Source organism: Tamandua tetradactyla, chromosome X, assembly GCF_023851605.1.
Source record: "Tamandua tetradactyla isolate mTamTet1 chromosome X, mTamTet1.pri, whole genome shotgun sequence".
Taxonomy (NCBI): Eukaryota; Metazoa; Chordata; class Mammalia; order Pilosa; family Myrmecophagidae; genus Tamandua; species Tamandua tetradactyla.
The window spans coordinates 151,034,535-151,062,176 of NC_135353.1; the positions used below are offsets into that span (position 1 = coordinate 151,034,535).

A 27,642-nucleotide genomic window follows, 5' to 3' on the forward strand; every position below is an offset into this window, starting at 1 on the left:
TGTTGTTAGATGCATTAGGACTTCATTTCTTTTTAAGGTTGCATAATATTCCATTGTATGTGTGTATCACATTGTGTTTATCCTTTCATTGGTTGATGGACACTTGGGTTGCATTCATCTCTTGGAAATTGTGAATAATGCCACTATGAACATTGGTGGGCAAATATCTGTTCAAGTCCCTGCTTTCAGTTCTTCTGTATATATGCCAGTAGTAGAATTTCCAGGTTATACAGTACCTCTATATTAGCTTCCTGAGGAACTGTCAAACTATATTCCATAGCAGATGTACCATTTTACATTCCTGCCAGCAATGAATGTATGTTCCTATTCCTCTAAATCCTCTCTAACACTTGTAGTTTTCTGTTTTATTAATAGCAGCCATTCTGTTGGGTGTGAAATGATATCTCATTGTGGTTTTGATGTGCATTTCTCTAATGGCCAATGATGCTGAACATCTTTTCATGTGTTTTTTGGCCACTTTTTCATCCTCTTTTGAGAAATGTCTATTCGAGTCATTTGCCCATTTATTAATTGGGTTGTTTGTCTTTTAATTGTTGAATTGTAGGATTTCTTTGTATGTTCTGGAAAACCCTTTTCGGAATAGTGGTTTCCAAATATTATATCCCATTAAATAGGTTGTCTTTCATTTTGATACACAAAAGTTTTTAATTTTGAGCCAGTCCAGTTTTTTTCTTTCATGGATTGTGCTTTGAGTGTAAGGTGTAAGAAACCATTGCCTAACACAAGGTCCTGAAGATGCTTCCCTACATTTTCTTCCAGAGTTTTATAATCCTCGTTCTTATATTTGGGGCTTTGATCCATTTTGAGTCAATTTTTGTATGTGGTGTGATAGGGGTCCTCTTTCATTCTTGGCTATATGGCTATCCAATTCTCCTATCACCATTTGCTGAAGAGAATACTGTTTCCCAATTGAGTGGACTTGGTGGCCATGTCAAAAATCAACTGGCCATATATATGAGGGTCTATTTCTGAACTCTTGATTTGATTCCATTGGTCACTATATCAATCCTTGTGATAATACCATGCTGTTTTGACCACTGTAGCTTTGTAATATGCTTTAAAGTCAGGAAGTGTTAGTCCTCCAACTTCATTCTCCTTTTAAAAAATGTTTTTAGTTTACCTTCCAAATAAATTTTATAACTGGCTTTTCCATTTTTGGCCATTGGGCTTTTGATTGGGGTTGCATTAAATCTGTACATTATTTTGGGTAGAACTGGCATCTTAACGATACTGAATCTTCTAATCCATGAACATGGACTGTTCTTTAGTTTATTTAGATCTTCTTTGGTTTATTTTAGCAATGTTTTGTTCTTTTCTGTAGACAAGTACTTTCTATCCTTGGTTAATTATTCTTACCTACTTGATTCTTTTAGTTATTGTAAATGGGATTTTTTCTTGATTTCCTCCTCAGATTGTCCATTACTAGTATATAGAAATACTACTGATTTTTGCATGTTTATGTGGTACACTGTTATTTTGATGAATACATTCATTAGCTCCAGTAACTTCATTGTAGTTTTTTTGGGGACTTTCAATATATAGGATCATGTCATCTGCAAATAGTGAGTTTTACTACTTCTTTTCCAATTGGGATGCCTTCTATTCCTTTTTCTTGCCTAAGTGCTCTGGCTAGAACTTCCAGTACAATGTTGACTAACAGTGATGACAGTGTCTTTTTCAAGATATTAGAGAAAAAGTTTACAATCTTTCAGCATTGAAAATGATGTTAGCTGTGGGGTTTTCACACAGGCCCTTAATCATGTTGAAGAAGCTTCCTTCTATTCCTATATTTCTAAGTGTTTTTTATCAAGAAAGGCTGCTGGATTTTGTCAAATGCCTTTTCTGGAACAATAGAGATAATCATGTATTTTTTCCCTTGTTTTGTTAATGTGGTGTATTACATTAACTGATTTTCTTTTGGTGCACCACCCTTGCATACCCGGGATAAAATCCACTTGATCATGGTGTGTATAATTCTTTTAATGTGCTGTTGGATTTTATTTACAAGTATTGTGTTGAAGATTTTTCCATCTATAGTCATAGGAGAAATTGATCTGTAGTTTTCTTATGGTTACACTATCTGCCTTTGGTATTAGTGTGATTTTGGCTTCATAGAATGAGTTAGGTAGTGTTCCTTCTTCTTTAATTTTTTGGAAACATTTCAGCAGTATTGGTATTATTTTTGGAATTATTGTTAGAATTCACCTGTGAAACCATCTGGTCCTGGGGTTTCCTTTTTGGAGATGTATGATGACTTCTCTACTTGCATTTGGTCTATTGAGGTCTTCTATTTCTTCTAGAGTCAGTGTAGGTTGTTTGTGCATTTCTAGGAATTTGTCCATTTCATCTAGATTGTCTGAATTGTTGGCATACAGCTGTGCAAAGTATCATCTTGTGGTCCTTTTTATTTTCGTGTGTTCAGTAGTCATGTTCCCCCTCTTATTTCTAATTTTATTTGCACCTTCTTTCTTCTTTTGTCAGTCTAGCTAAGGGTTTGTCAATTTTATTGATTTTTTCAAAGAGCAACTTTTGATTTTTAAATTCTATTTTGTACAGCCTTAGTATAGCTACCCTAGCTCTTTTTTGGTTGCTATTTGCATGAATATCTTTTTCCAACCACTCATTTTCAACCTATTTGTGTCTTTGGGTCTAAGGTGAATCTATTATAAACAACAAATAGTTGGGTCATGTTTTCTTTATCCATTTTTCACTCTGTCTTTTGATTAGGGGGTTTAATCCATTAAACATTCAGTGTTATTACTGTAAAGGCAGTACTTTCTTCAGCCATTTTGTCCTTTGGTTTTATATGTCATATCTTTGTTTTGTTTCTCTTTTCATTTATTGCAACCTCCTTTTCTGCATAGTTGATCCTTTGTGATGTATCTGACTTGATCCCTTCCTCATTTCTGTTTCTGTATATTTTTAAAATACTTTATTTAAGGTTAGCCTGGGGTTTATAGTACACAACTGGCAAGTATAACTTACTAATTTGAAAATATACCCACTTAGCTTCAATAGCATATACATTCTCTGCTCCCATATCCCTCTATTTCCCCTCTTTATGTTGTTTTTGTCCCACTTTACCTCTTTATATTTTGCATGTCCATTATCATGAAATATGCTTTTTTATTGTTCAGTTGTATTCTAACTCTTACACATATTAAAGGGTAGAGTTGCATAAAGTAAGGGTACAGTACAGTTGGATTTTGCATTTATCTTTTTAGTTAAGATCAGCCTTAAGGATGATCTTCATTTGTTCACACTACTCTAAGTTATTCTCTCCTGTCTTTTCCTTTCAATCTGCAGAACTCCCTTTAGTAATTCTTGTAGGTCAAGTCTCTTGTTGATGAATTCTCTCATTTATCTGTGAATCTTATAAACTCTCCCTCATCTTTGAAGGACAGTTTTTTCAGATAATGATTTTTTGGCTTGTAAGTTTTCTTTTTCAGTATCTTAAATATATCATACCACTGCCTACTTGCCTCTATTATTCCTGATGAGAAATCAGTATTTAGTTTTATTGAGCATCCCTTGTATGTGATAAGTCACTTTTCTCTTGCTGCTTTCAGAATCCTGTCTTTATCTTTGCATTTGATATTATGATTAGTAAGATTGATATCTTTGCATTTGATATTAATATCTTCGCATTTGATATTCGGATTAATAAGCCCTTTAGGGTTTATTCTGTTTGGAATACATTGTGCTTCTTGGGCATTGTATATTTGTGTCTTTCACAAGAGTTATTTTTGGCCATTATTTCTTCAAATATTCTTTCTGCCCCTTTTCTTCTCTTTTTGGGACACCCATGATATTAATGTTTGTGTGCTTTGTGCTGTCACTCAAATCCCTGAGTCACTGCTCAATTTTTTTCTGTCCTTTTCTGTATGTGTTCTGTTTGATTTCAATTGTCCTGTCTTCTAGTTCACTGATTCTTTCTTCTACCTGTTCAAATCTGCTTTTGTATTCCTCCGCAGTATTTTCAATATATACTAATGTGCTTTTCATTCTATAATCTCTGTTATGTTTCTTTTTATACTTTCAAATTCTTCTTTATGCTAACATTGTCTTCTTAATAACCTATAGCTTATCATCTTTATTTTCTTTCATCTCCTTGAAGTGATTTAGGAGATTTGTTTGAACTTTCTACATTAGTTGTTACAAATTTTGTGTTGCCTCTGAAATTTGTGTTTCCTTGACTAAGCCATGCCTTCCTGTTTCTTGGTTTGTAAATTTTTTGCTGATGTCTAAGCATCTGATTTTCTTGATGGATTAACTCTTAAGGTCAGTTTCTGTCTTTTGTCTAGAGTTTTATTGTTGATTGACTTTGTGTTAAGGCTCTTCTTTGATGCTTGTCTCAACTTATCATAGATCTTTAGAGCTGCATATTTAATTGATCAGATTTTCTGAGCTCTTCATCTTTTTCTTGCCCTGGATATGTGGTACAATTTTTAAGATTGTACCTTTTGTTGTTGTTTCACCGCCAGGAGAAAACTTCGGTTCCTGTTTCTTCTCCAGGAATCTTGATCTGTTCTGTTTGTTTTTGTGGAAAATTTTCTCCCCAATTCTTGTGATGTGCTTGAATTCTCTTGCTCACTCAGCACCCTGTTTTCCTTATTCTTTTCAGTTCTGGACTCCTCCTGTCTTACAGCAATTCTGTTCTTTCCCCCTCCCCACTTTATTTTCCTCTTTGAGACGTTTCTGCCTCTAATTTCTTCCCCATTATGGTATACCATTCTGGGGAGCTAGAAGAGGCCAACCCAGAAAGGTGGGTCACTCCAGAGAAGTCCGTTTTGTGTTTAGGTGGTCCAGCGAAAAGGAACTGGATTGAGTGAATCCACCTCTTGCCAGCTGTTCTACTGAAGTCTCTCTCATTTTCTCCCCTTGAGGTCCCTTTTGTTTGCAGCACCCCTCAGTGGCTTGTGTTCTGGGTCTCTGTGGGCTTGGTTCCTTGTGCCTGGATATGCATGCAGTTCTAACACTGCTCTCCCCAGTGGGAGGTGGGAGGGATCTGGGCCACTGCTTCTGAGCAACTCCCAAGTTGCCCAGAATTGAATGAGGGAGAGGGAGCAGACCAGCAGTTCCAGGATGGAAGTTTCCTACCTGATACTTTCTTTTTCCTTTGATTCAGTGTTTTTGGAGTCCTTCTCCAGTCTTTACCATCCTCCAGAGTTCTGTGCAAGTGAGATTTGTCCTATTATTTCCTGGGTATCTGGGGTAGTGTGTTCAGGGGATGAAACATGGCCATGTTGATGATGTCACTTCAGGCATCAGTATTTTAAAAAGCTTTCCTCTGGACTATAAGACACCCCCAAGGTTGAGAATCTCTGCATTATTCATCATATTCTGTTGATTTTACCTGCCAGAATCTCTTAAATCCATTCTCTCCTGCTCCATTTCCTTTGCTCCTGATTTGGTTTTCGCCCTTTTAAACTATCTGGAAGATAGGAACTAAGTCCTAACTCATCTTTCTCTGCTTTCATTTTATTGTCCATATGGACACCAGATTTCTTCTTCTAAAACACAAAGTTAGACCTGTCTTTTCTCTGCTTTAAATCCTTTAATGGCTCCCTCCCAATGAATGCAGAGCCTGTTTATTTTTTAGATGATGATGGATAGCAGCTGTTCATCATCTTAGCTTAAAATGTTCTTTATGAACCGTTTTATTTTGAAATAAGTTCAGATTCAAAAGAAGTTGTAAATATAGTACAGAGTTTCCATGTATCCTTCACTTAACTTCCCCCAATGATAACATCTTACATAGCCATACAATAAGATTAAAACCAGAAAATTGTCTTTGTATAACGTTATAACCACTGCAGGCTTGACTCAGTTTTCACTAGCCTTTACATGCACTCTTTTTTTGTATAGCACACTATGAAATTTCATCACATAACCTAAATACAGTTATGTGTTAAATTACCACTTTTTCTATCCAGCAATGGTTCTCAATTCTGTTTGCACCTTAGAATCTCCTGAGGAAACTTTAAATATGCTCATAAAAAAAATTTTTTTAAAAAGTTGTGAACAAAATTCCCCATGATATACCTATCACATACCTGCCTCTGTGTGTGTATGTGTAGATATAGAAATACATATATGTAAGGAGACATAAAAAAATAAAAATAAAAATATACTGATGTCTGGGCCCCCAGCCTAGACCATGATCTAGTCCAGTGCATCTCAGATTTTACTGTGCACACAAATTAACTGGAGATCTTGCTAAAATACAGATTCTGATTTAGTAGGTCTGCATGGAGCCTGAGAGTCTGCATTTCTAACAAGTTCTTACGGGGTGCCGATGCTGCTGCTGCCAGTTTGTGGACTACACTGGAAGACCACATTGTTTTTAGACCAATGAAAAGAGAAACTCTTGGTATAGGACTTAGACACGGGATTCTTTAAATTCCTCAGGTGATTCTATTTTGTATACAGTGTTGAGAACCACTGAGAGATGTGATGTGATTTGAAAACTGTGTAACCCTTGGAGATCACACAGGCCCAACTATTTAAATCATTCTAGGCCATTTTGGTCTCTTTTGGTGAGCCATTCAAATGCCAAACAACTCTCAGAATTAAGAAATCCTCCCTTATACATAATACATACTCTTCTTCTGAAATTTAAATATATCCACTGTGAACTCTCTCAAGTTGTCTGTCACGTCCATTTCAATTTATTCTCTATACTTTTGCCCATGTTGAGATCAACAGGAAGGAAAAACTGTCTCTTTGCCTTCATACCCAAATTCTAAAGATTTTACCACTTTACTACCTAGTCTTTTCTCATTCCATTGCCAATTGGCCTCCAAGCCCACAGAAATTAGAATACTCTTTCTTTAGCACTTGACAAGATTCACATTCAGCTGCTGACCTTGTTTTCGATCTCATAGAGAAAACCCAAGTTATCAGATGGGAATTATCCTCACCTTGCTGCCACCACATCCACAAATACACCTACATCTGCTCCCATTCTCCCCTCCTGTGACAATCAAGGCAATGGTCCTCCCTCTCTATAAGCCAATTCCTTCCATTGTGTCTGGCTTTTCTTTTCTTTTATTTCTTTTATTTTCCCTAGTAAAGTTCTTCTTTTCCTATCTTGTCAGACTACTAGTTTCTTCCCATGAACTTTGAAACATGCTCATGTTCTCCTGTGTGTGCGTGTGTGTGTGTATGTGTGTGTGTGTGTGTGTGTGTGTGTGTATGTGTGTTGGGGGGGTGCATGGTCCAGGAATCGAACCTGGGTCTCCCACATGGAGGACGAGCATTCTATCACTGAACCACCTGTGCACCCTCTCCCATGTTTTTCAAAAATGTCTTTGTTGACCCTACTTCCTTTCCAACTTATTCCCCCATCTTCTCTTCTTTAAGGAGCTCTTTACATGAAGCTGTTTCCAACTACACTTAAAAGAGTAAACTTCGTGCTTGCTAACTTAATTTCTTCACATCCCACTCACTTCTCAAACCATTCCTGGCTAGACTGTATCTCAGCACTCAACCAAAACTCAACAGTGACCTCTAAGCAGATAAATCCAATAGATACTTTGCAGTCCTTGTCTTCCTTAACCTCTCAGCCGATACCACAGGTAAGTCAATAATACTACATCAAAGAACTGCTGAAAAAATAGCTGAGATTATTAAGCATGTTGAGATATTAACAGGAATCTAGTAGGTTCCATGAAGGCATGGGGCATGGTTTTCTCACTGCTGCATCTTCTACCATATGACTGGAAAATAGAAAGAGCTCAGTAAACATTTGTGGTTTGACTGAACCCCTCCCTTTTGCCCATCATTGCTTAAGATTCTGACTCTGGCACTTATGATCTTTTCTTGGGCAATGAATTCTACCCCCTTAGCTTGACTTGTCACCTTTATGCTGAGCAATGCCCAGTTCACAGCAACATCTCACCTCTTTTCCAGTTTCCAGATCTGAATTTCCATCTGCCTCCTGAAGATTTGCAAATGCATGTTCTGCCAGTATTCAAACTGGTCTATGTCCAACAGCTGAATCTTTACCTCCAAATTTGTTCTTCCTCCTATTCCCTGTTATGGTTAGCAGCAGCATCCTCTTTCTACTCATCCAGGTGAGAACCCTCTAAGCCAGCATCACCCTTTCCCTATAATTCCCAGATCAGATGAACTCCATGTCTTATTGGTTCCATCCAGTATGGAACTAGTATTTTCAATGTGTGTTCTGAATCATATTGGTCCCTTTAGTCCCTTGGAATGTTTATGGGGTCACACCAAAAAAGTTAGAGGTATCTATAATGAAATAAATTTGAGGAATGTTGAGTTGGACAGAGTTGAATAAGTTTCTTTACAGAAGAACTTCTTAGAGCCTTTAACATGCTAATGTGCATCCAATATGGAGATCCAATATGGGGATGGCACATGTATTGCTTCCCAAAGTTATGTGGGCCTGGAAACCCCCCCCCCATTTTCTTTAGTTCCAAAGGTAACTTTTCCAATACACATTTTAGAAAATAGTGTTTTCATCTATCTTCTTTATTCTCCTTCTGCAGTTATCCAAGTTCAGGTCTCTTGTTTACAGTCTTACAATAGCCCCCTGATTGGAGGAGGGGGTCTTCCCATCTTCAATGTCTTGCTTCTCCAATTAAACCTCTACACTTTCTATAAGAGCTATCCTTATAAAAGTTGGATCATGACTATCCTTTCAATGTTGGATATCCTGCCTTTAGTCTGTTCATGCCATCTATATACTTACTCATTTTCTGCCTGCTTGCTCTACCAATTACTGATAGACTAATGTTGAAATCTCCAGCTATAATGGTAGATTTATCTGTCTCTCTTTTCAGTTCTATCAGTTTTGTCTCATGTATTCTGATGCTCTTTTATTAGGTGCTGCGTTCGTTTGGAACTGTATGTACCCCAGAAAATTGTGTTCTTAAAGCTAATCCATTCCTATGGGTGTAACCTTATTGTAAATAGGATCTTTTGATTAGATTACCTCAGTTAAGGTGTGGCTTGGGGTGGATTTTAATCCTCTCGCTGGAATCTCTTATATAACAGGGTAAATACAGAGAGAGAAAGCCACAGAAACAAGAAGCTGAAAACAATGAAAGCCAGGAGAGAAGGGAGAGATCAGCAGATGGCACCATTTGCCTTGCCATGTGACAGATGAGTCCAGGATCGCCAGCTGCTGGTTTTCAGGAAGAAAGCATCTTCTTGATGATCCCTAGATTTGGACATTTTCATAGCTTCAAAACTGTAAACTTGTGAGCTAATAAATTCCCATAGTGAAAGCCAGTGCATTTCATGGGATCTGCTTTGAGCAACTAAGCAAACTAAAACAGGTACATACATGCTTAAGATTATTATAGTTTTTTTGAGAATTGATCTCTTCATCGTTGTCATATCCCTCTTTATCCCTGATAATTTTCCTTTTTCTGAAGTCTGCTTTGTCTGAAATTAATATAGCCACTCCAACTTTCTTCTGATTAGTATTAGCATGATATATCTTTCACTATCCCTTTACTTTTAAATTACTTGAGTCTTTGAATTTAAAGTGGCTTTCTTATAGACCATATGTAGTTGGGTCTCATTTTTTAAATCTACTCTGAGCTACTATGTCTTTTAATTAGTATATTTAGACCATTCACATACAAAGTGATTATTGTTTGTTAACTATTTATTGCATTTGTTCTTTGTCTCCTCCCCCTCTTCTGCCTTCACTGGTCTTAACCAGGATGAAATCATTTATATGATTTCATTTTATTTCTTCTCTTAGTGTATCAATTATACTTATTTTTAAGATATTGTAGTGATTGCCATAGACTGCCATATAACATACATTTTTAACTAATCCAACTCAGCCTTCAAATAACACTATACTGCTTCACAGTAGTATAGGCACTTTATAACAGAGTAGTTCCTATTCCTCACTCCAATTCCTTGTGACATTGCAGTAATTCATTTCACTTATCTATATTCTGTAATCACCCAACACATTGTTATTATTATTGCTTTAAACAAATAGTTATCTTTTTTTTTGAGAGAGTTCAGAAATAGGCCTTTAGATCTATGGCCAATTGATATTTTTTTTCTTTTTTTTATTTATTAATTTAAAAAATTAACAACAAACAAAAATATTAACATATCATTCCATTCTACATATACAATCAGTAGAGCTGTGTTCCAGTAGCCATGTTTCTTGATGATGACTGAACAATGATATAGCTTTCATAATGTGACTCTGTGATTGTGAAAACCTTGTGTCTGATGCTCCTTTTATCTGCCATATCAACAGACGAGTAGAACATATGGAATAGAAATAAATAATAGGGGGAACAAATGTTAAAATAAATTTAGTTTGAAATGCTAGTAATAAATGAAAGCGAGGGGTAAGGGGTATGGTATGTATACTTTTTTTTCTGTTATCGTTTTATTTCTTTTTCTGTTGTCTTTTTCTTTATTTTTCTAAATCAATGCAAATGTTCTAAGAAATGATGAATATGCAACTATGTGATGATATTGAGAATTGCTGAATAGTTATCTTTTTGTTCATCCAAGTTTCGGCCCTGAAGAATTCTTTTAATATTTCTTGCAGGGCAGGTCTGCTGGATATGAATTCTCTCAGTTTTATTTGTTTGAGAAAGTATATCTCCTTCACTTTTGATGGAATTTTTTGTTGGATATAGAAAACTAGGTTAGTGGGGTTTTTTTTTTTCTTGCAATACCCTAAATGTTTCACACTACTCTGTTTATGTGCTTTCTGATGAGAAGTCTGCTGTAATTCTTATACCTTTTCTTCTGAGATAAGGTGTTTTTCCCCTCTGACTTCTTTCAGAATTTTATCTCTGGTTTTCTGCAGTTTGAATATGATATGCCTAAAAGTGACTTTTCTTAGTATTTACCCTCCTTGGTGGTCTCTGAGCTTCCTGAGCTCAACTGCGGTTTGGTGTCTGTCATTAATTTTGGAACATTCTCAGCCATTATTACTTCAAATATTTCTTCTGTTGCCTTCTGCCTTCTTCTATTTTAATAATGTGTATGCTATACCTTTTGATATGGTCTCACAGTTCTTGGAGGTTTTGCTTTTTCTTCATTTTTTTTTTTAAGTTTCTTTGTGTTTCAATCTAGGAAGTTTCTATTGGGTTATCTTTAAGCTCACTGATTCTTTCCTTGGCCATGTTGAATCTACCTATGAGTCCATTGAAGGCATTCTTCATTTCTGATACAGTGTTTTTTATTTCTAGCATTTCCTTTTGATTCTTCCTGATCCTGTTTTCATTTCTCTGCTTACATTTTCCATCTGTTTTAGCATGTTGTCTAATTTTTTCATTAAATCCCTTAATAAATTAATCATAGTTATTTTATTTTCCCTGTCTGGTAATTCTAACACCTATGTCACATATGAAGCTGGTACTGATTATTCCATTTTCATTTAGGAATAATGTTTGTTTCTTTTGGCATGCCATGTAATTTTTTGTCAAAAGCAGGACATGTATCAGTTAATAAGATCAGAGGTAAATATTCCTTTAGTATGCTAAAGGATTAGCATAACCAGATTATGCTAATCTGGCTAGGAGTTGGGATAGAGTTAACATTTATTTTAGCTATAGGTAACAGAAGTTTTCAGTTTTCACCTCCCTTATTGTCCTTGTTTTTCCTCTCCTCTTTTTTTTTTTTATAACTTTTCTATGTATTAGTTTATGTCTTGCAGCTTTCTCAGTTGTAATGCACAGTATTATTTTACTGGAATCCTGCTGATGTGGTGATGAAGTGTTGGGAGGGGAAATGTTATATAATGTTATGATTAAATCTTGGTCTTCAATGGGTCCTTCAATAAGAATGCCACAAATATTTCTCCAGTGATATAATTCTCCTCTCCCCTACTCTCTTCTCTGAGTGCAGTATTCCCAGTCCTTGGAGCCTGATACCTATTGACTCTGTCCCTGCCCTTAGTTGAGACTGGAAGGCTGAAGGGAGCTGCAGTGGGGAGGAATTACCTTTTCTCACCTTGGATAAGATTTCAGAAGTGTACCTTGGCAACGTCCTTTTCCGTGGAGAATAGGCCTTTTTATAGAGATGGGTATGGGTGGGTTTGTGGGTTTTTAAAATGATTACTTTTCCCCTCCAAAGCCATGAGGGGTTCTCTCTCTCAGAGCTTCATTAGGAAAACCTGGTGGGACTTCTGAAGGGAAAGCCCAGGAAAGTAAGAAGCCCCCCCCCCACTCCTATCCCCCACCACAAAGACCATGATTGCAGGCCCCAAGGAGTTTCTCACTCTCATGTTAGTTCATACTTAGCCTCCAACAATTTGTCAAAATTCCATTTAAGTGTCCCTACTAGTTTATGACTTCCATGGCTTCTGCTCCAAATGAGCAGATCTTGTCTGTCACTCTTTGAATATGCCTATCTCTCCAGATTGGGGGAGGAATATAAGTTTTACCTGTGACTTCAGTTCTCTGATGTATCTGAGAAAAGTTGTTGACTTTCAGTTTGTCAAGTTTTCTTGTGGCAAAGATGGGAGCAGTGACTTCTTATCTCTTTACAGGTAGGTGCTGAAACTGAAGTTCCTCTTTACTCTGCTACTCAGAGAAATACGACTTCAAGGCCAGAAGCCTTCTTGAATTTCTTCTATTGGGATTAAGCACTCCTGTGATTTCAGTGAGTCCTAGTTAAATGTCCTTTACTCATTTATTTTATTTACTGTACTTTGTATTATAGTAAGTATTATAATGAGGCACTTACATGTTGCCAGTACCACTAACCCTAAGTCCCTCTACAGTAGGCACCATACTTTCCTCAGCTATTTCTGTTTTTCATGAGGCAGTCAGCTGTAGTAGTTTAAAAATGATGCTTTAGAAGCCAGATCTGTGTTTGAGTCTAGTTCCATCACTTATAAGTTATGTGACCTTATCATCTGTCAGTTATTTTTATCTGTGAAAAGCAGCATTGTCCAATAGAACCTTCTCTGATGATGAAAGTGTTCTTTATTTGTACTGTCCAATATAGGCACATGTGGCTATTGAGCACTTGAGAAGTGGCCAGCATAGCTGAGGAACTGAGTTTTTAAGTTTTCTTAATTTTAATTAATTTAAACTTAAATAAAACAGCCACATGTGACTAGTGGTTTCTGAATTAGTGCAAGACTTGGGCTTTGTATGTATAGAAAATGGATGATCAGATGTGCTCTATTTTATTCTCCCTGGATCATTCATTCAAAGTAAAACCATAGGTTGATACAATATTACATTATCTGGGAGTACAAGGCTGCATTTATGAAGTTACCAAAATGTAGTCACTGACTACACTTTTTACTAAAGGAGATGATGATGCAAAACATATCGATTGGGTGACTAAGGTATCTATTCTTCTCCCCTAGGCATCCCAGGGGCTGGTTCTCTTGCCCTAGACAAATGTGTGCCTTTCAGTGCAGATTTTATGAGAGATTTCTGTGGCCTTAGGCATTTTGCAGCTTATGAAGTTCATGCAGCTACATTATCTTCTTTTATTTTCACAACCCCGTGATGACAATATTGCTGGTCCTGTTTTATGGGTGATAATTTTGAGACCCCAGACAGGTTAGGTGACTTGATCAAGGGCACATTAATGGTTCACAACCTCAGACACAGAATTTTGGGGTTCTGAAATAACACTGCACTGTGCCAAAGCTAGTACTTACTGAACTTCATTCCAGTTCTTTTTCACTTCTCTCTAGCAGCACTGACATCAAACAGTAGTTTATACTGAAAATTAGCTGCCAGGGCCCTCTCTGTGGACACCTCACCTCTGGCAACCACAGAACTGAGTCCCTGTCCCAGAAACACCATGTGTAGTTCCTATTTGTATCTGCTGAGCCTTCTGGTTTGATTTAAGGGAAGCTCCTGCAAAGGCAAATGGCAGGTTACCCTGTGTGGGAAGTCTCTGGAAGAAAGGAAGCTTCAGCAATCATGTGGTATGGTAACAGCTTCCACAGAGTATGTATATATGTTGCATTTATCTTTCTCCCTCCATCTCAGAGTGTCCTTTCCTATTCTCAGGCCCTTTCTCCTGAACTCTATCACTTGGTGACAGTCCCTTCTGCCTGATGTACATGTGTATTAGTTTGTTAAGCTGCTGGAATGCAATATACCAGAAATGGAACAGCTTTTAAAAAAGTAATTTAATAAGTTGCAAGTTTACAGTTCTAAGGCCATGAAAATGTCCAAAATTAAAGCATCAACAAGAGGTTAACTTCACTCAAGAAAGGCTGATTCTGTCTGGAACACCTCTCTCAGCTGGGAAGGGATGTGGTTGGCACCTGCTGAGGTCTTTGGCTTCTTGACACCTTTGTCAGCTGGGAAGGCACATGCCAACGCCTGCTAGCTTTCTCTCTTGGGTCTTTGGCTGTGTGGGCTCTGAGCTTTCTCCACAATGTTTCCTCTTTTAAAGGACTCCAATAAACTAATCAAAACCCACCCTGTATGGAGTCAAATCTCCATCTAACCAAAAGGCCACACCCACAACTGGGAGCGCCACATCTCTGTGAAAATAATCTAATCAAGAGGGGTTCTGCCCTACAATATTGGATTAGGAGTAAAGGATATGGCTTTTCTGGGGTACACAGCACTTTCAAACCGGCACATCCTGCCTTAAACTGCAAACTTAAAAGGTTCAGATTTATGTAGTACTCTGTACAATAGCTATTACCAGCATCATTCAGAATCAACTGCTAAACAAATAATTTTTACATTCTTCTTGTATCTGTTGGCCAGCTTCTATATCAAGACACTGCATTGTTGGAATTTGTTCTGGCAGCTAATTACTAAGATGCTTTATAGTAGTGACTCTCAAAGTGTGGTTCCTGGACCAGGGGAAAGAGCATCACCTTGGGAACCTGTTAGAAATGCAAATTCTTGGGCTCTACCCCAGTTGTAACTGAATCAGAAACTCTGGAGGTGGGGTCCAGCAGTTTGAGTTTGGACAAGCCTTCCAAGTGATAGTCCCTCAAGTTGGAGAACCACTACTTTAGAATAAGTAGGCAATTAAATTAGGATACACAAAGGTTCATGAAGGTTTCCTAGGTCCACTAAAGCACTGCTGTACTCAAAGTGTTCTCTTCAGAAAAGCAGCACCAACATCGCAAAGCAATCTCTAAGAGCTGATTAGAAGTGCAGAATCTTGGGGCCTTTCAGAGACCTACTGACTCAAAACCTACATGTTAACAAAACTCCAAGGTGAAGAAAAGCATATTCAAATCTGAGAAGCACTGCCAACCCTCATACTGTGGTTAGTTTTGTTTCAAGAGGTTAGGTACAGAGAACCAGGGAGAATAGGAATTTTGTTTTCTGGATTTGATTCTGATCCTAAATAATTACAGATTTCTTTTAGGACCTTATAAGAAGAGACTAAAACCATGGAGGTGGGGGATGCACTGACATAAATTATCAAAACCCCCAGTCAGCAAAATTTTACAGTATTTCACAGCTCAGAGGGGTTTACAATCATCACTTTGCCTGTTTTTCCTGATCTCTCCCTATTCTAACCCCACTCTTCCCTTTGAAATGCTTGCAGATCTCTTATGTAGGCAAGATTTCTCAGGGAAACACTGTGGTCATGTAAATTAATTGAGGGAGGAAAGTTATCAACTCTTTCACCTAAATTACTGGAGAATCAGCTTTTGACTTGAGGTGAAAAGTGGCCAAAAGAACCTTGAAACCTGAACCTGCTGTCTAAGAGAGCCTTTAATTCTAAGTCACTTCCCTGGGCAGAATGTGAAGGCTTTGTGTGCAAAGCCCCCATCCAGTGGGAAGATGAGATGCTGAGCCCAGAAAAACCACCTAGATGAGCTGGAATGCAATCCACCCATTGATAGCTCTGCCTGCCTAAGAACCTTCTGTGGGAGGAGGAGCTGTGCGCTCAGCAACAGGATGAATCCAGTTGTCTGTAATGACTCAGATGGAGTCATTAAAGATCAACAAATTGCCAATCTGAGCATTGAGAATGTAGATTGAGCACCCATTATTGCTTGTTGGATCAAAGAAAAAAATTCCTACATGTGTCATTACTCAACAGGCAATAATGGCTCTGAAGGAGCTGGTGAATATAAGGATATAACAGTCCTCTTCAAAGCAAACAGTAATAATGATAACACACCTTACAGAGGGCTGTGGTTACACAGTGCTTCACATATTTCATTGTATCCTAACCATAAGTGGGTGGTAGAGATGCTATTACATCCGGTGCAACTGAGGAACCTGCTTCTTGGAAAGGTTAAGTAACTTGCCCAAAGTCACATACTTTAGGAGAACTGGGACTTGAGTTTAGATTTCCTGATTTCAAATCCAGTGTTTTGTTTACAACAGCTAAATTTGAGCCTTGTGTGGTCCCCAGAGCAACATCAGCATCACTTGGGAATTTGTTAGAAATGCAAATTTTGGGGGGTCCCACCCCGGAGAGACTGAACATCAGATTTTTCATTTTAACAAGATGCCCAAGTGGTGTGTATGCACATTCAAGTCTGAGATCAATCAAATAAACTTTACTCAGTACGTCCACTTGCCTGGATCCTAAACCAAAGCAAGAATGAAACAAAAGCCAACAACTCAAACCTCACAAAATTAAGGTACTAAATATCACAGACTGTCTTAGCACTTAGAAGATAATTCTATAGCAGAGATATATTTTTTCTTGAGAGGATTGGAAGAAATTGACAAAGCCTTGGTATTAATTACAGCAAGTGAGCCTCATGGGAAAATGGGCAAAGGAATTTCTTTTTCCACTAAACTCACAGAGGTACACTGATTTTGTAGTAGTATCAATCTTTTAAGTTCACCTCTTATAACAATACTTTCTGTAATCCTTGGCCTACTCCTAAAACAAAAGAGGCTGTGTAACATCAGAATGGTCTCTTGAGCGTTGATGCTATGGCTGAGAAAACCATTTGTGCTTGAGCTTTAAGAAGTATGTTTCTTGTTAACATAAGTATATGGATGTGGCCAATATTTTGAGACTTTTATTCAAGCAAATAAGGAAATTCGTAGTGTGGAGCGCTGACTTGAAGGTGCTTGCTGGATACTGCGGTGTTCTGTCCTCCCAAAGACCACCCTCACCATGGGGATGGATCGCTCCCAGACTGAGGTCAAGTTTATGCCTTTCTGAATTGTACCTGGACTAGCGGAAGTGGTCAGGTGTTTAGTTTTCTAAGAATTTATCCTCATGTAAAGTAAATGACAGCAGATCCTTTAGGAGAATGAATGCTTATTGCTTATCTATAAGTTTGAAACAGAGATTTGTCAAGGATGAACATGAAGACAGATCTAAATAAATGAACATGGTGATGCTACCAGGCAAATTTACATTTGACCAAAATAAATCAGTAGGAAGAGAGAGTACATTTTCCATCCTACAAGCTGCCAACCAACAACATTATATTAAGCACCTGCTGCACATTCCACATTATAGTGGGATCTAGAAGAGATCTGGGAAGTATCAGACATTGTTCCTAGGACCTTGAAGAGCTTATGATCTTATTCAAGAGAAACTGTTACATGACAATACAACAAGTTATGTTGATGGTCTAGAGTTAAGCATTAAAGAATGTGGATACAACTAAAAGCCAGATAAATTTAAGGAAGGAAGGAAGCCATGAATCTGAGAAAGCCTCATGAAGTAAGTGGCATGTGAGTTTGACCTTTCAAGTAAGAAGTGAAGGCATTTCTAGGGAGGAGAACAACATAAGCCAATGTGTGAAGATGGAGCTATAAGAAGGTAGGCCTGCTGACTTCTCTTGAGTTCATCAAGGGAAGAGTGGCTGGATACATGTCACTCAAATGTGGAGGTTTGGGATATAAAACCACCACTCCAGACATGCAACTGGGAGTCTCTAGGTCTTGTTGGGAATCATCTTTACCAGCATCCAGTGGCAAAACTGAAGGTAAAATTTGCTTGTCAAACTCAAAAACTGAACAGCTATTCTTGTCTGTAGACACTAAGCTTCATGGAGATGGGCTCATATTTATCCCTTCATTCAACATAATGGACATTTACTATGAACTTGGGTCCTAAATTCCTAGATTTAAAACCCGAGAAGGATGTAAAATTCTGTGGCAGATGCTCTTGGAGACCCACCCATATTCTCTCAGGTCAGTCACTTCTGCATGCCAAGGTCACTTAACGGAAAACATCTACAGCACTCTGCCTAAGGTTTTGTTTCTTTTTTTAAATACTTCTGATGGTAGGGGCACATACAGCATCTGCAAGTGCCATAGATTTAATGACCTCAGACAGATGAAGCTGGATCAAGCACTGATGGATAGGGAATAACATAAATATCTGGCTTCCTTGCTGACAGTTGGGATAACCTGGACACATGTTGTATTGTGTCTCCCAGAATTCCACAGTGAGACTGAATCTCAGCTGCCCTCAGTGGACACTTGCTTGAGCAATACTTAATTGGCTTGCTGTTACTCCACATGTTATTCTCCCACTCTCTGCTATCATCTCCCAAGATAACTACTTGCACACAAATCTTTGTTTCCACTATACCTGAAGCCTGGGAGTTAAACCTGGAAAAGTGGAAGATCAAACAATGGGGTTCTTTTAAAATACCAGAAACAATATTCTCAAGAGGATTTCTTAGAGAGAAAGAAGATAAAAATAGATTTTCTATTCCCTTATTGCTTCCTTTTGTTCAAAATATGAATTCAAAAGTTGAAGGCAAGGACATATTATTCAGGGCTTCCCATAACAAATGGTGTTAATTTCCTTTTTTTTTTTGTCTTTTAAAGGTTAGAGATTACTCACTGCCCCTGCTGGTCATTAAATCAGTCTGGCAGGGTTCCTCGGAAGTTCTCTGGCCTTCCGGGTGTGTGGCAGTAGCACAGGCAGTGCTGCAGACAGGCCTGCTTGCTGTGATATGCTACCAAGCAAGTGACTTCAAAGATCTGCTTCAAACCTATCTCAAGTATCATCTGGGGCTCACACTGAGCCCCAAAATCAGGTACCAGATGGTGCATCCCACAAGGTCAACACTGATCAGATCACCAACATCTAGCATTTTCCTAGCTCCTGTGCTAAGGGACCCTGCAACCTCTCAGATAGGAAGCAAATAATTTATTTTAGCTTACTTCTCTTATTTATCATAAGGAGTCATCAAGTTAAATGCTAAGCCGTTCTGTGAGGTTTGTAGGTCTAATGAATCCTGAGAGGGTTCAAGTTTTTTTGTTAATTTAAAAATTGTCATCCTTGCTAAGCTGTAATATAGCATTTTTGAAGATAGTATGAGCCATTATGAAGCTGGGCTTCCTCAAACTCTGTGGCTTTATATTTAAATTTCACTTTAAAAGAGCAAGTTAGCCAAAGTTTGTCCAAAAAGTCTATCTGCATGGGAAAGTAAAAGATTGCTCCTGTAATCTAAATGAGACAAGTGGGAGAGGCGTTTGAGGATACTGGCCACACAAAAAAAGTGCTCAAAGGTCAAATTATCCTAGGATGATATTGTACTTGGAACATTTGGATCACCTCCTATGAAATGAAAAGAAAATGGAAAGGGATCTTAATTCCTCCTTAATTTCCCCCTAATGCGAAAATAAAGTTCAAAAAGCAGTTAATTGGCTTTGGCCCAGCAGATGTACAAATACAGCCCTTTCAGCCCTGTGCTCAATCTTTTCTTAGAGTATCTGTGTTTGAGTAACTCACTGAATGAACTGGACTGCGCAAGGCGTCACAGCACCTGTCACCAGACAAAGCACCTTGAGATGCTCAGAGTAGATTTCTGCATCAGGGTATATGAAGATAACCTTTAAGGTCCCTTCCAAACCCAAGGTTCTTTGATTCCATGTTTCTTGGATGCAAGCTCTTCTTTTGTCATTTTATGCTCAGAAAACCAGAGCATCTGGAATAGGCAACAAAGCGCTGTCTCCTCAGCAGGTCACCCCTCATAGTGGGGTCTTACACACTGTCAGGAGATAATGGGTAACTGCTAAAGACTGAGGCCCTTTAAGGCCTACTGAATAATGGGTGCTTTACTAATTGGCAAATCTCAAAGGCCAATGTCAATTCAGCAGCTTTGTCATGTAAGTAGTTAAATTGCATTCAGTTTCTTGGGCTCCTTTACAGCAGCAGTAGTTAGACTATAAGTGTCAGAGCTATAGGAGAGAGCAAGATGACTGCATCTTGGGGAGGATTTGGTCTCTGCCCAACTGCCCAAGGGAACATCTCCTCAGAGGTCATAATATTTGTCCCCAGTCAACGTTTTTAAGGTATTGGGATGTGATTGTCTCTTTGGCATTTTTTTTTTTAACATTTGTTCCCCCTATTATTTATTTTTATTCCACATGTTCCACTCGTCTGTTGAGATGGTAGATAAAAGGAGCATCAGACACAAGGTTTTTACATTCACAGAGTCTCATTGTGGAAGCTATATCATTGTTCAATCATCATCAAGAAACATGGCTACTGGAACACAGCTCTACATTTTCAGGCAGTTCCCTCCAGCCTCTCCACTACATCTTGAACAACAAGGTGATATCTACTTAATGCGTAAGAATAACCTCCAGGATAACCTCTCAACTCTGTTTGAAATCTCTCAGCCATTGACACTTTGTCTCATTTCACTCTTCCCCCTTTTGGGTGGAGAAGGTTTTTTCAACCCCTTGATGCTGAGTCTCAGCTCATTCTAGCTCTTTGGAATTTTTTAATTTTGCATAATCAATGTAGCTGAAGAAAACCCTAAAAAAAATACAAAAGAAACACACAAACCCCTTAGAGCAGGGTTTCTAGTTTCAGGACTAATGACATTTGGGGATGAATAATACCATTGTGGGGGGCTGTCCTGTGCACTGTAGGACTTTTAGCAGCATCCCTGGACTCTAAGCACTAGATGCCAGTAGCATCCCCAACCCAGTTGTGACAACCAAACATATTTCCAGATGCCCCCTGTGGGGCAGAGTCACCCCCAGTGCCTTAGAGCCTGAAATTGCTCCAGTAAAGGAGTTTTGGAATGTATCATAGGAACTTTTTACATAAAGGATCAGAGAGTAAATATTTTCAGCTTTGTAGGCCACAAACAGTCTCTGCTGCATCGTCTTCATCATCGTCATTGTTTTATCTTGTTTTTCTTAAATAACTTTTTAAAAATGTAAAAATTCATTCTTGCCTTGAAAATAGAGCAGAATTTTCTGACCCCTAGACTTGCACAGAAAGAAATGATGATAAGTCCTGTAATGACTAAAGGTGCTGAGACAGTATTTGGAAAACTGGGATGTTGATCCAGCTATAGGGTCTTTGTGACCCTGAGCTAGCACTTTCGCTGACCTCCTTGGAAATCCTGAATTAAGTAACTCCAAATTATATTCCGTTTTTGCAACTTCAGTCTATTTAATGTCTTTAAACAGAAAAGGTTTAAATGAAATAGAAATCTGATATATGAACAAAAGGAGATTCTTCAGTATATGGAAGAATATCCACGTAGTGAAGACATGTTCATCTCTTGGTTTGGAATAAAATGCTCTGTGAGGGTCCTCCAAAGAAAGAGGACATTGTGTAAAGGAAATGTCCCTTCCCAATTTCAAAACTAAAATATGCTTTGATATGACTACAGAGGTTATCAAGGAAGGAAGAATGGCATTTTGGAAAAAGAGAAGCCTACAAAATGTCCTATAAAGTTATAAAAGCAAAAATGTCATTTTGAAAATACATTTCAAAATAGATTCTATGGAATTTCCTTTACCCATCACATAAATGTCTGAGTAAACAAGGGCAGGGCAGCTCCACTCAACAAGTATTATTGAGGACCTCCTCTGTTCCAGGAGCTGTGTGAGAAGCTGAGGTTGAATCCACCTGGTCCCTGCCAATGAACAGCACTAAAACAGGAAAGAGCTACAAATATTGAGTCATTTAGTGATCCAGAGATTTGCCCAGGAAAATATTCTGTCTTTCTATCATTTTATGTTGCTAATTACAAACATCTTATGCTTTACTATTAGTTTCTATATGTAGATTTCCATTGACATCAGACAGAATCGGTGATGAAACAGATCCAATTACCACTGTTAGAACAATGATAAGGGATGGGACATAAGACTTTGCTCAAATATACTCCAATTGGATAAGGAAAATGTATGTTTTGAATCATTCATTATCTTACCATATGAGAGGCAGTAAATTATAGTGAAAAGAGCACTGGACTGGGAGTCAAAAAATCAGAGCTGGCCCTGCCCTTGTCTTTGTTTCACGGACAAGTCAGTTAACTTCTGAAGAGCAGTGTTCTCAACTGGGATAAAAGAACTTTTCCTGCTTACCCCAGGCATTTTCTATACTTAATATACTACATGTTTATAACCTATGATATGCTATAAAGGTGATATCATTTTTATAAGGGGTATGCTAAACTATTTCCTCTCTCTACATGGATGATTATGGAATAAATCAACCATTATGTTGGTCACAGCCTGAATAAATTATCAACAGGACCTTCTTAAACTTCAATTCAGATGATCATGAAGAAATGTTATCTGTAAAGTTCATGAGCCCCTACGCTGACTTTTGCTCTTAGAAGAACATCATGAATTTTCTATTAAAAGATAATAATGAGATAAATTTAATCTTCAAGTTAAATGAAGATTTTTAAGTAACTACCTTTATTTAATGACATTCAGAAATTAATGGTTTATCCCTTATTAGCACCATCAGATGCCACCTACTTTTGCTCAAAACTGCGTCTTTACCCCACAACCCTTAGAGGAAACCATTACTAAAGAGAATCATCCCTCTAATCTTTTAGGGTCAAATTCTACACCAGAGTCAGGGTCTGGCAATCTTGTCACTTCCAAACCGTATCAGCTGGATTTTCAAATGTAGATTTTTTTGTGATACCCTCTGTCACATTTTAAAATAATATGTCAACCTAGCTTTTAATATTTTGTCATCTCCCCTTCCAGTCTATCAGAAAGTAACTGGACTCATATCTTGAGAGAGAAATTCTTTCATTAAATAAGTATAGTGCCAAAGAATTGTGACCAGTGAACAGGTCCACTCTCATGCTTAAAGCAGTGTCCCACACTGCCCTGCAGGTTATCTCCTCCAGTTCCGTAGTAGGACCTGAGAAAGCCTCAAATCCTGGTTATGCTTTGTCCACTATACTGCAAATGTGATCCATAAACCAAACAAGGACTTGTGTTTTGTACAGTGTTAACTGTCAGTGCTATCCTTGATGCCAGTAACAGAGTATCACAATAAGAGTAATAGCAGTAACAGTGACTCTTTCACTCCCAACACCTTTTGTAAAAGACAAATCTTCATCATGACTCTAATAGGAAAAAGGGGGGAAAAAAAAGATAAGCACTCTCTCCCACATTTTACATTACCATGGCTACTGGAGGTCCATTTTTCTGTTCCCTGGTTCCATATCTACCAAAAATAGGGGCTGGATGTAGAAAAAAATAGATATATAAATTAAAAATCAAAGGCAATTTCCTCCATTTCATCAGAGTTCACCTGTATGCACTCATTTGACTAGATAGCCATCAACTACAAATGACTTTTCACCACTATTTGGTTTGGTTTTGATATTACTCAGACACCCAGAACCTGAAAAACCTTCCCATTTCTTGAAAGAATCTACTGACTCAACCACTGTCCTTTAAACATGTCCTTTAGACATGGAAGCAAAGCTACCCTCCTGCCCCCCTCTCCAGTCCCAACCTTCCATTATAATACATCTTCTGCCCCAAATTGATCAAAATCAAATAGGGGAGAAGAAATCCCGTTGAAAAGATATTTGATGTGCCTATTGATGTCTCATTAACCTTGAAAGTGAATGTAGCTAATGACAGTGGTGTGGTGGTTTGTAAGAAAGAAGGCCAGTGGAAACATCACCTCGGAAAAAAACACAGAGAAACATCATTTAGTAGATTATGTATCAAAAGATGGGGCAGCTTTCCAACTGTCAGGACTTGCTAAATTATAGTTTCCTTAAGCCTATGATGAATCTACTACATGTTCTCTTGTAAAAGCGTTTGGAGCAGTATTTATCTGGGTGGCAAAATAGATTCATGAAGTATTGAAAAAAAAAACAACTTCGATGTTGGAAATATAATCATGAGAAAAGCAAACATCTTGGGATTAATATTACTAATGTTCTGTAATGCATGAATAAGCGTGATGATTTGTGTGCCATTAAAAAAAAATCATGAGCCACCCCCACGTCAGAAGGTCTTAATTCCATTGAGTCCTAGTCAGATTCCCTTTATTACTAATTACCAATTGATAACATGTCAAGAAAATGAGGAGAAAAATAATATAGGAAAATCAGCCTGTCTCTCGAGATAGAGGTTTACCTGTAAAGGAAAAGAGGAGAGTTTTCCCTACGTTCACTGGCAGACTTCCCTTGAGATAAGCAGACTAGAAATCTAACCAGCTTCTAGTCCCATTTCTATGCCCAAGACCCACATGTAACCAGCACCTTCCATCCCTCAGCCCCAGAATGCCAGCTGGGACTGGTTCCTGTCTGCCCTCTCCAGAGGAGCACCTTCAGTAAACAAGCCCTAACTTCCCACTGGGGGATTCAGATAGCATATCCTCACCTGTTTTTGCTTTTCTCTTCAAGGGTCTCCAGTTTTCCACCCCAAGTCCTCACTCCTCTGCTTTTCTTAGGAACTTTCCTGGAAGTTATCACCATTAACCTCACTTTTCACATCAAATTCCCACCTCAGGCTCACAGCACAACCTGTTTCTGAGAGTATCACCCTCCAACCAGCTGCTGGGTTCCCTGCTCTCTCTTCTCAAAGCCCCAAAAGCCTGGCTTTTGTCCTCAGTCTCAGGTCTCTACCCCTCACCCCATGCCCAAATGCACACAAAGGCGCTTCGGATTCCTCTTTTCCCAAAGAAGTTTTTTGCCAGTCAGAGGAAAGGAGCTTCTGTGAAAGATGAAATAACTGCGAATTACAAACACGCTTTACTAATTTGCTCTTGGTGGCGAGGATATCAGGGCAACCCCCTGCCCCAGCCCGGGAACACACTTCTTTCTGGGGCTGGGTAGGAGGAATTTTTCGTCACCCTGCCGTCTCACATTCTTCTGCTCCCTCCCTCATCCTCCAAGCAGCCTTTTCCAAAACGAGACGGAGGCCGGAGGAAGAGAGAGAAAAATTGGGGACAGGGGAGGGAGGGTGACTCTGAATCCCCTCAAACGTAATAATTTTGTTCTCAAGTTAACAGGGCTTTGCAGAATGTCTTCTCCTCCCGTTCTGCCCCTTCCAATTACCCCAAAAGCCTCCCCGCCCCCAGGCCCACTGCAACCAAAACAAGCGCACCGACCACAGCACAGTGGCCGCCGCCGCCGCCGCCGCCCCAACTGTTGCAGCAGCTGCCGGGGTGGCGGCGGCGGCGGCGGCAGCGCGGGCAGGGCCCGGCCGGGACACGGATGCTCCCCGTCCAGGAGCCTGGGAAGCTCCGGGCGGCCACCGAGGGGCGCGCGGTGCAGGGGAGCCCCAGCAGTAGCTGCCTGGGATGGGAGAGGCAGCGCTCGCAGCCCGGATCCGCACGCAGAGCCAGCCCGGCCGCCGCAGCCGCTCCGGCGGAGGCTACCCGCGCCCGCCCCCCTCTCACCTTTAAGATCAAGTCGGTATGATGCTGGTCCAGCATGTTGGCTTTCTGGAAAGAGGTGACTATGACCCGGCCGTAGCGCCCAGGGGTCTGTAAGTCCGAGTAGAGCCGGTGCTTGGAGCGGTTGACCGGGAAGAGGCTGTTGACGAGGTTGCGCTCGATCTTGGCGAGGCTGTGCTGGGGCGCCAGCAGGTGCTCCACGCTCTCCTCGACCTGGTAGCGGCTGAAGCTGGCGCCAAGCAGGATGGAGATAAGCACGGGCGCCGAGGCGAAGAAGACCGGGTGACTAGCAATGAAGTGGCCAAGCCGGGAGAAACACGTCCTCAAGCCCCTGTGCAAAACCTGCCGCAGCATCCTAGAGCAGAGCGGGCGCGGGAGGAGGGCGAGGCGCACGCTCGGCGCGGGCTCGGGCGGCGACGGCGGCGGCGGCGGCGGTGGTGGCGCCCGCGGCAGCGGCGACGGCGGCGGCGGCGGCGGCGGAGGCGAGACCCGGAGCTCTCCCGGAGCCGCGGCACCACCATCGGGGAGTTCCGCGCCGCGCCTCGGGAGGGTCCCCTCCGGCCGGAGACACGCCCTCCTGCCCGCGGCCGCGCGGAGAGCCCCCCAGCCTGGCGGCCTCCGCGCCGCCCCCACCCCGCCCTCCCCCAAGTGCCCTCCCCACCCCCCGCCGCCTCCCAGCTGGAGGGGCTGTGAGCTGCGCTGCCGTGCCCTAGCTTAGCGGGGGCGCGGCCCGAAGCAGCCCCCGTGGCGCGTCATGACCCCACTCACCCAACCCCCAAGAAAACGACGGGGTGGCGCGGGGAACGGCGACGGAGTAATCGCCAGAAGACTCGGCACGCCAGCCAGGGAACACGAGGACAGAGAATTCCAGGCTACACCTAGTTCCCTCCCTTCCCGGCCTCTCCCCTCCCCCGGCCCGGCCCGCCGCACGCACCCCTCCTCTCTCCCGCCTTCCTCCGGCGACACCCAGAGATGAATAAAGAAATGGCCCCGATTTTCCAAACAAAAAGTAAAGAGTTCGCTCGGGGGGTGGGGGATGCCGGGCGGACCCGCTCCGAGCCGAGTCTCCCCAGAGCCTAAAAGCAAGAGGCTTAAGACTGCGTGCGCCCCGGCTCTCGCCAGGCTCAGGTGGTGGCGCGCACTGACTGGTGCCAAGAGGGGGTGGGGAGCGAAGACGCTCGAACGTGAAAATCACGCCTCCTCCTAAGTAAGAGCCATTTAAAATACCCCCAACACTGCAGTTTCAGCGGGACCACGGGCTCCGTGTGTGTGCCTGAGGCACGTCCACTCAAAAGGTGTCCGTGGAGAATATTTCTTGCCCTCATTTAGGGTCGCTCTACAGTGGATTGGGGCTGGGCAGTTCTGCGCGCACCCCAACCTTCCCACCCCCGACACCCAATAATAAAAGTGTTGATAATGACGGTCAGTCGGTGGAGCCGCCCTTCGCCAAGGCCCCGGTCTCTGGCTCTCAGACCTGCCTTCTCCACCTCCTCTTCCTCCTCTCTGTCGTCACTGGCGGGTCTGGGGGACCTGGTGCGTCGGGGCTGACGCGGGCGTCCCCGCGGGAAGAGAGTGTTTTTGAGAACGGCTGGTCGGAGAATCAGTAACGTTATCCCCTTATTTCCCCCACCCTGCTCTTCCATCGCCAAATGCGCGGGGTGGGGGAGCGGGGGGACATCTCATCTCAGACCCGGAGAGATACTGTTTTCCGAAGAGTGCCGAGCCGCAGGGGGCGCGGGGGAGCCCGGGGGGCGCCCACGGCTCCGCAAAGTTGGGCGTGAGCATGTGCGCGCCAGCTATGAGCTTGCAGGCAGTCACTGTGGTTCCCCTCGCACTCCCCCTCCGGAGAATTCCCCCGAGAAGGCGGGCGCCGGCTTCTGGCCCGGGAGAGACCTGCGGCGACGGCGGGAACGGCCAAGCACAGGTACAATTTAGTGCGTTTCGTTGAGCGCTTCTAGCCCCTGGGTCGGTCTACTGCAAAGCAGACCGCGTCGGATCTCGCAGTCTGGGCCACTGAAGCGCTCAGTTCCGGCCAGGGTAGTGGGGGCCGGGGCCCGGCGAGGCGTGCTCGGGCTAAGC

General features: G+C 40.9%; 1 protein-coding gene across 1 annotated transcript in view; it reads right to left on the reverse strand.

Annotated features, from left to right (window-relative positions):
- The window catches only part of PTCHD1 (patched domain containing 1), a 64,576-nt gene extending 38,659 nt beyond the window's left edge, over positions 1-25,917 (reverse strand). The window contains exon 1 of the mRNA XM_077145204.1: positions 25,567-25,917. Within this exon, the coding sequence (XP_077001319.1) occupies positions 25,567-25,917 (351 nt within the window). The remainder of the gene's footprint in view (positions 1-25,566) is intronic.
- Between the last annotated feature and the right edge of the window lie 1,725 nt (positions 25,918-27,642).